The sequence below is a fragment of the Festucalex cinctus genome, chromosome 7 (assembly GCF_051991245.1).
Source record: "Festucalex cinctus isolate MCC-2025b chromosome 7, RoL_Fcin_1.0, whole genome shotgun sequence".
NCBI classification, from domain to species: Eukaryota; Metazoa; Chordata; class Actinopteri; order Syngnathiformes; family Syngnathidae; genus Festucalex; species Festucalex cinctus.
Window position 1 is genome coordinate 6,364,785 of NC_135417.1, and position 9,594 is coordinate 6,374,378.

Genomic DNA, 9,594 nt, shown 5'->3' on the forward strand with positions numbered 1-9,594 from the left:
GTACTCAAAATGGTGGAAACACAATTCACAAGAAATGTAACCGTAATGGATGAGGGTGCTAATTTGTTTCGACTGGTACGGGAGACGACTGGTTGCCGTTCAATGGGGAGAGCAACACCGCCTCCTCGTGGACGGAGGAGGAACGGGGGAATCGCTTGAGTGTCATGTTTGTATTAAAAAAAATTTTTAAAAAACGAGCCGCAAACGCACATTCGTAAAAAATATGTACACAAAATGAAACACCTGAAAATCCCCGAATATGTTTTGTGGATCTTAAAAACGTGAAAATCATAAATGTGTATGAATAATTTCCAATCTTTTTTTATTTTATTTGCGAGCGTGCGTGCGTGCGTGTCGAAACGCGTTTCAAGGTCCGCGCTCGCATGACCCACCGCCAAGTTAGCTTCGGGCCACGCAGCACAACGAAGCAGCACATCAACTTGTTCACTTCATTGTTTGTTCAACCTCGTCAGGCTTCTTTGCGCAATTCGCAACTTTGGAGCGACCTCATGATGATGACGATGACCTATCCAAGTAAACACTCTGTCCAGCATACTTCAGTTATTCCTCCAAGAAGCGAAGGCCGAACGGGTAAAATGCAAACAAATTGAGATAACCATCGAGGACCGGTGTACCTGGTGGACAAGATGGAAGCTGATTGGTCGACACGAGGAAACGGGGCGGAGACGGAAAAAAAATGTATACCTGAACGAATGACAACTCACTAGCGACCTCAATAGTCTTGGCCTATTGCGTATCCAGTCATACAAATGACCCCACAAATGAACATGGGCCCCATAATTTAGCAAAAACAAACACACAAACAAGTTTGGAGTAAGGAGAAGATGTGAGCAAGCGGCATCCATCCATCATACATACATACATGATCCATCCAGCCATCAATCATGCATACATCCAGCCAACATCCATCCATCAATCATCCATCCAACAATCATCCATCTATCCACCAATTATCCATCCATCATACATACATCATCCATCCATCACCCATCCATCCAACATCCATCCATCCATCATCCATCTATTCATCCATTCATCATCTATACATCCATCCATCCATTATCCATCCATCATCCAGCTATCCATCATCATCCATCCAGCCATCATCCATCTATTCATCCATTCATCATCTATACATCCATCCATCCATCATCCATCTATTCATCCATTCATCATCTATACATCCATCCATCCATTATCCATCCATCATCCAGCTATCCATCATCATCCATCCAGCCATCATCCGTCCATCCATCCAGGCATGCTTTTGTGAAGCGCTTGCTTGTGGCTTGTCCTCATTCCACACTTGAAATGTTGACGTGTCCTCAGGCTCATTTTGGAAACTTTCTTCAGTTGGGGCGTGAAAAGCTTCGCTTGCTGCGTAAAGGGGAACTTTTTTTTTTTTTGACAATTTTTTGTCTTGCATGCCAAAGTCAAAGTGGTCCGGACAGGAAACGAACGGTTGCGAAAGCGAAGAATAGGACAAGAAAGAGCGAATTCATCCGGCGAGTCGCTGACATCCCTCGGCGTGGCGTCCAATCACGTGGCAGATCTCCTCCCTGAAAAGCCAGCGCCGCGCGTCCCGCCCGCCTCACAAGCACTCGGCGCCATCTGGGATTCGGATCGGCTTCATTTTCGGCTCAGCCTTCGGCAGCTGCGCCTCGCTCATGGGGTGAGTCCGCTTTTTTTTCTTTTTTGCACTTTTTCGGACACGTGTCACCTGCACAACATGTTTTCTTTTTATTTTTGCTGCACAAGTGAAATTGCACCTCCCCTACAATAGATGGCAGTGATGCTAGCATCTCCATTTCGTTTCATTTCAGGCAAATTGATGCACGTTGAACCTTAGATGTCATAGACTTAAAAAAAAAAATTGTTCAAATGATTCTTTGTTGAAAGTTCTTTCTTCTAGAGGTGGGCGGATCGGTCCAAATATCGATATTATTGATACCAAGTCAGTATGGATATCTGATCGATACTGGCACTAAAATATCGAACTAGTATATGAGTTTCCATTTGGCTCTTTTCTACACTGCTGCAGTTTAGTCAAACAGATAACAGGCATGTCACAGTCGTATGTTTCCATCATGTGACTTAGTATCTCATCTTTGGAGTAGATTGCATCAACACATACAGCATTGTATATGAAAAATGTTTGTTTTTTGGTATGTTTTCTATTTGTTGTTGCATGATCATCTTTAATATCTTGTTTATTATTTAGGTTAAAAAAAAGTGATGAAGGCAGCATTTTTAGTACATTTTTGTATTTGTTGTTTCTGAACATTACATTAAGTATTTGTTTCCATTTCTTTTGATGTGATCACTTAGTGCACTTTGATTAAGAACATTGTTAAAAAATATTTTGTCATGGTTGGAATGTTTATGGGTGGTGGCGGGGGGGCATTGATAAAGTATTTTATATTTATCAATTAAATTTGTCCTAATTTTATTGTTTTTTTTTAGGGGAAAAAAAGAAACAACACAAAAACACTTAATGGTTGAAAATTGATTGAGAATAAATAATTCAATGATACAGCTACTTTATTTTTTTTTTTAATGGTATAATATAATTTTGAAAATGTATAGATATCGGTATCATCGATACTGGCCCTGTATTTACTCGGTATCGGATCGATATCAAAATTTGCAGTATCACACACCACTACTTTTTGTCGTGTTTTTTTTTTTTTCCGGTGTCAATAAGGACGGGATGTTTTGCAGAAGTGTACTGCCAACAATTTTGGCCACAAATCGTCATGGTGGAGAATTGGAGGGCACAAAATGTTTTTTTTGTCTCACTGCGTGCAACAGAAAATCAGTGAGAAGCTCTGCACCAAAGTCACCTTGCTTTCCTTTCCTTTCCGCTTTTGTCCTGTCCCGTCCTGTTCCCTCATTCCATAATCCAATATTTGTCTTTTGTCATGAAAATCAATGAAATGATCGTTTTGGACGTGTGTGAGCCGTCGGTGAACGGAGCCCCGCGGCGAGCGTCACGTTGTCATGAGAACGTCACGACGACGTCGCCATGAAGCGCTTGAAAGGGCCGTTTGTGGCCCCAAGATGGCGATTTGCACGCTGGTTTGTCGGCAGACTTGCGTTAAGAGCAGCTGACTGCCTCATGAGAAGTGTTCATTAAATTTGATCCGCCATTTTGAAATGTCGTCTTACTTTGAGTCCAGTTCCAATCACGCGTGTTAGTTTTTAATCATAGTCAACCTCTTACTTGTTTTTATTTCGTCCATTTTTAGTCGACTATCAAAGACATTTCTGCACAGTCCCAAAACCTAAATTGAATGCCAGTGACCTTTGACCCCAGTACTTAAGGATTTACACTGGCTCCCAGTCAGCTGTAGAATAGATTTTAAAATTCTGCTACTCGTCTATAAATCACTAAAGGGTTCGGGTCCTGAATATATCCAAGAAATGCTGATTGAGTACAAACCCAGGACCCGGTTTGTCCACCCCTGGCTGCTGTGTGACCACATCAACAAATGCAAGTTGAAAGTGGACTCTGAAACTTTTTTGGGGCCCAAAATCATCTGAGGCAAAGTGGGGAAAGCGTGCTGCGGTCTGACGAGTCCGCATTCCAAATTCAAAGTCTTTTGAAAATCAAATGCGCTGACTTGCTTCCTCTTCTTTGTGTGCTTTCAGATTTGGGGAAGGACACGCCATGTCTATTCATCGCAATCACGAGGTGAGGTGGGGCGGGGCTTGCGAGGGTGGGTGGGGCTCACCTGTCAACGGCGTGCGCGCCTACTCACACCTGTTGTCGTGTTCAGACGAGCGCCGTGCTGAGGGTCTCACATCTTCCTCTGGTCCGCTCGGCGCTGCAGTCGGTGACCTGGGTGTACTCGGAGGTCAAAGGTCGCTACCCTCTGCTGGGCTTGGTGGGAGGCGTGGCCGAGGCGGGGGTCCGGAACGCCTCCGTGGTGGCCTGGAGTGGAGCTACGCCCCTCATGCGGAGCCTCGGGCCTCAGAGTGCGTAGCGTCCTTTGTGCCGCTAATGCTAACAGGCTAATGCTAACAAGCTAATGATAATGCTAACTAGCCGTCATGTGCTACTTCCTGTGTTTGTGTGCTCTTCAGTGGAGGTGGCCAACAGTTTTGCTCTGGTGGGTCTTGACCAGCTGGAGAGGACCTTCCCCGTCCTCAACCAGTCCACCGACGAGGTTGACCTTTCACCTTTTTCCTCTTCTCGTCCTCAAACCTATAAACAAAGAAATCCTTTTGTAGAGAACCATTGAATGTTTCCCAACGGAATCATCATCATCATCACAATTTGATCACGTTTACTTGTCAGTGAAATGAAAATGATTTGATGAACAACTTGTTCATGATGTTGTCACGTGATTGATTGCTATGCAGTGAATCAATTCATCAATTAATCAATCGTGTGTGTACGTTTGTAATCCAGAAAAAAATAACAGACAAGCAAGAGAAGCCGAAACAGTATCAAAATGAATCCTCACCAAGAATCAAGCACTTCCTGTCTGATGCTTTTATTCTGAAAGGCAAAAGTGCACTACGTTTTGGCCAACTTAGCGAACCGATTGTCAAGAATTGTGCTTGAAAGTTGAGCAAATGTTCAAAAAAGCTAAATGAGGCTTTGTGACAGCAAAATTGTTTTGCTCATCTCAACTTCAACGTGTGAAAATATCCAAACGATTCTTTTGGGATTTGATGACGCCATTTCCTCAAATTACATTTTCAAGCGCAAGGTCCAACAATGTACAAAATGATGCAAACGAGTGCGAAGGAGTCTTACATCTGTAGCGTGACGGCGGGACGGGATTATGTGATTTTTATTTATTTTTTTCCCAAATGTTCTCCAATTTGGATCCTGAAAATGTATCGGATCGTATGGTGCAGAAAGGTTTCTTGGGAGGAGCAATGTGGCTGCCTCAAAAGTCTTGGCCTAGCGGCTATCCATATACAGGGAGTCCTCGAGTTACGTCAGAGTTCCGTTCTTACGCTTGCGATGTAACCCAGATTTCCCCATTAAAGTCAATATTTAGATCAAAATAATTTGCATGAAAAAAAAAATCTAAAATACATTAAGATAACAAGATGGTGTCCGACTGAAGCCCAAGTCGATGTTTGTCTTTTTATGATGTCTAGCTTAGTTTCCATGGTAACTGCTTTTCTTTTGGCTGGACCAACATTGATAGAAGACGTCGCTTTCTTCTTCTTTGTGGCCATGATGTTTTAAAAAAAAAAAAAAAAAAAAAAAGAGGGCGAAAACGGCAAAGATACTCCCACAAATGCACAAGCGCAAGCTAGCACTAGCTAATGGCTAAATAGCGGACGAGGGGGAAAAAACTGCGGCCAAAATGGCGGACCGGGTGAAACCGGTCAAGTGTGCCTTAATTCGACGACTCCCTGTATGTAGATAAGTGGTGGTGGCGGTCAGCCAGGCACGCGTCGCCATGGTAACGCGGCGTGCGTCCGCCACCCTCGCAGGTGGCGGCTCACCTGAAGGACGCCTTCTTCCTGACGCTGGACGACATGCAGCTGTGGATGCTGGACGGCCTGGAGCAGCTGGAGCGCGTGTCGCGCGCCGCCTGGTCGGCGGTGCAGGACTCGCAGGTGGGCCGCGTCACCTCGTCGGGTCTGGACGACGTGCTGAGCCGCCTGGAGAGCGCCACCGCCTACTACATGCCGCTGCCGCCCACGCTGCGTGAGTACAAACTTTTTTTTTTCCCACTAGTTCATGATGACACGGGTTGGCTGTTGTTTGTTTTGGGAACGGACGTTTCAAGTTTGTAACATTCGTTTGTCGTGCGCGTGGAGGTTGCGAGTGGGAGATGCGCGTTCAGGAGTACGAGGACGAAGACGACGACGAGGACGAGCCCAGCATGTGGACACGCGTGCGCAGCCTCCTCCTCCGCATCGGCCTGCAGCTTCACCATCGCATGCTCAAGGTCCGAGAACAGCTGGAGGACGCCGCAGGAGCCTTGGGGGAAGCGGTACGTCACCACAACGCCGGCCAAATAGAGCGCCGTTCACCGTAACTCCGACCGTCATCAGGTGAGACTGGGGGCCGTCCTGGATCTGCTGGGGGAGCTGCTGCAGTACCTGCAGAGGCTGCTGGTGGCGCTGTCGTACGGCGCCGAGGGCCTGCGGGAAGCGAGCCTGGCCCGCGTCCGGGAGCGGGCCGCGGCGCTGGCGGAGCTGCGTCCGCTGCGCCAGATCCGAGAGATGCCGCTTCAGGTGCGCCACCTCCTGGGCGACCTTCGACAGCTCTCCGACATCCTCCTGCAGATGCTCGTCAACGTCACGCCGCTCTACCAGATGGTGAGCGACGTTCGCGCGCATTTTTCAAAACATTCTTCGTCAGATATAGTGCATGTTGAGGAGTGTTCGTTTGATTCGATATTTTGAAATGTCGTCTCGGTTTCAATCAAGCTTGTTAGTGTTTATCATCGTTTGTCAACATCATCACATTTTTATTTATTTTGCGACTTTCTAAAGTGGCAAATTTGCAACTTTAGAAAACTCACAAATTTGCAAGAAAAAAACCTTGTAAATTTGCGAGTTTTTAAAGTGGCAAATTTGCAACTTTAGAAAACTCACAAATTTGCAAGAAAAAAACCTTGTAAATTTGCGAGTTTTTAAAGTGGCAAATTTGCCTCTTTCTAAACTCGCAAAATTGCAAGAAAAAAAAAGGTAAATTTGCGACTTTCTAATGTGGCAAATTTGTTACTTTCTAAAGTGGCAAATTTGTGAGAAAAAAAAAACTCAGAAACTTACAAGAAATACACATAGCGTACTACTTAGACTATAGCTATGCTACGTGTATTTCTTGTAAGTTTCTAGCAAATTGTCGCAAAAAAAACTCCTAAATTTGCGAGTTTAGAAAGTGGCAAATTTGCGACCATCTAAAGTGGCAGATTTGCAAGAAGAAAACCTCAGAGAAATACACGTAGCGTACTACTTAGACAATAGCTATGCTACGTGTATTTCTCGTAAGTTTCTGAGTTTTTTTTCTCGCAAATTTGCCACTTTCTAACTCTCAAATTTACAAGTTTTTTTTCTCAGAATATTGGCCTCGCCCTCTAAAAAATATATATTTATACGTGGCCGTATTTTAGTTTTTATTTTAGTCCAAGAAAACGTCATTTTATTCATCTAGTTTTTAGTCAACAAAAACATTTGTCAGTTTGAGTCTAGTTTTAGTTAGAACAATCATTTGACCCCTCTATATTTGTTTTCAGCAAATAATGTTGAATATTTCAGATCTAAAACTATTTCATGTAAAAAAATTCTCTCAACTTTTTGATGAAAATCAACTTGAAACACAATTATAGTGTATCAACAAGTGTCTACTATGGCTCCATGATATGAGCTAATAAGTTAGCAAGCATTAGTTAGCGGTTGGAATAACATTATTGTTTGGACGTTTCGACTTTACAAGAGTTATGCCCAGGCCGCCATTTTGGCCCCATCCGCCATTTTGTCTCCTCGTCCGCTATCTAGCACTTAGCTAATGCTAGTGCTTGTGCACTTAGGGAGTATCTTTGGCTTTTTTCGCCCTCTATTTCCACATCAGCTGTATGATGCTAAAGGCTCTTCTTCTTGCTGTTAATAATGCGAGATGTCCTTCAGTAGAGCTCAGTGCTGCCCCCATGTTATGGCACAATGTGGTACTACACCAAAGGCATGAAAGTGACTTTGGAAAAAAAATACAGGGAGTGCTCGACTTAAGGCGCACTCGACCTAAGGTGTTTCGAAAACGGTTACGCCTGGTCTGCCATTTTGTCTCCTCATCCGCCATTTTGGCCAGAGTGTGCTATGTTGTCCTATTTAGCCCTTAGCTAGTGCTAGTGTTTAGTGTTGACGAAATGCACACTAATATTGAGGTGACGTTTGGTGTGGCGCATCAGCTGCAGCAGCCGTCGGAAAAGGAGGTGGAGGATTTCCTGAGCGGCGCGGACTTCCGCGCCGACGCCTCGTCCCGCCGCAGCTCGGCCAACAGCCTGTTCCTGAAGGCCATGGACGGGCGTCCCCGCCGGCGCAGGAGCCTCTTCTCCAGGGCCGCCCGCAGCCCGGGTCCCGACCCCCCCGCTGCCGCCAAGCAAGACCCGGAGGCGGACGGCTCCCCCGCGCCTTTGGACGGCGCCGCCCAACAACGCCGCCCCTCCGCCGCCGAGCTCCTCCTCACGCCGCTCAAGCAGTTTGTGTCGCAGAGCCAGAAGGCCTTCGAGTACCTCAACCCCAACTCCGCCCACGAGTCCGCTAACAGCGCCGCCGCCGACTGATGGCCGCGTCGGTCGCCGCAGCGTGCAGCCGCCCCCGCTCCCCACCTCGCAACCGATTCCCATCAACCCTGATGTCCGTGACGCACCAAAACATTTTCGCAGATTGTCACGCGGGTCACGGATGAAAATGAAAAATCAGTTGGATCATCTCAACACGTACAAAAAAAGAGTTTTCTGCCACAGATGTCGTCTGCTGGGATCACTAGTGATGTAACAATAAGGGCAATAGTGATATCATGATATCAAAACTGCCACAATATCATCGTCATGCCATGTTATTAAAAGCAGCACATCTGTTAAAAAAAAAGTCAGGTTGATTTCCATTTGTGCAATTGTAGCACCCTCTGGTGGCTAGTTTTTTAGTGCAGTTTAATTTTCATGAGGCATCTTTTGGCCCTTCTCAGGTCAAAATACGCCAATTGTGGTGTTAATTTTGACAAGAAATTTTCATTTAGTTGTAGTTAGTCTTTTGACTCAAATTAAAGGGATACTTCACTTATTTAGCCCATTATAGCAATAAAAAGTTAATATTTTGTCTATAATTAATTTGATGCTTTCATTATTTTTCCACGTACAATTAGTACCTTTAAAAACACATTTTGCAACTTGCTGTCGACTGAAAATGACATCACAAGGGCTCAGGTAACCAATCACAGCTCATCTGTTTTCTAGGTTTGGTCATGTGACATTCACAAGCTAAGCTGTGATTGGTTACCTGAGCCCTTGTGATGTCATTTTCAGTCGACAGCAAGTTGCAAAATGTGTTTTTAAAGGTACTAATTGTACGTGGAAAAATAATGAAAGCATCAAATTAATTATAGACAAAATATTAACTTTGTATTGCTATAATGGGCTAAATAAGTGAAGTATCCCTTTAATGAAAGTTTTAGTTATAATTTAGTCATCTGATTGTATTTTAGTTTGATTCCAATTATCGTTGACGAAAATAAAGAGCAATTTTAGATGAAAAAAGCAATTTTAGTCAACTAAATGGGCAGTTAATGATATTTTCCTTCTACATACATTTCAACTTTTACACAGAAAATGATAACACACCTCGGTTCACAAGCTTATTCTGTCCCCCTTCATCTGACCATTAATGTGGATTTGAAACATAGAAGGGCCAAGACATGCCTTGTGAAAATTAAACAGCACTAAAAAAAACTAGCCACCAGAGGGTGCTACAACTGGAACTTGCAACAAATGGAAATCAACCTGATTTTTTTTTTAGACAGATGTGCTGCTTTTAATATCGTGACATGACGACAACGATATATTGTGGCAGTTTTAATATTGCGTTATTACGATATTGCCA

The 9,594-nt window shown here is 44.3% G+C and overlaps 1 protein-coding gene across 1 annotated transcript; it reads left to right on the plus strand.

Moving 5' to 3' along the window:
• Nucleotides 1–2: 2 nt before the first annotated feature.
• plin6 (perilipin 6) lies at nucleotides 3–8,814 on the plus strand. Its single transcript, XM_077528277.1, has 8 exons — nucleotides 3–1,693; nucleotides 3,673–3,715; nucleotides 3,801–3,999; nucleotides 4,108–4,190; nucleotides 5,482–5,698; nucleotides 5,812–5,987; nucleotides 6,049–6,315; nucleotides 7,905–8,814. The coding sequence occupies exons 1-8, from the start codon at nucleotides 1,689–1,691 to the stop codon at nucleotides 8,277–8,279; spliced, it is 1,365 nt and encodes a 454-aa protein (XP_077384403.1). The 5' UTR covers nucleotides 3–1,688; the 3' UTR covers nucleotides 8,280–8,814.
• Nucleotides 8,815–9,594: the final 780 nt, after the last annotated feature.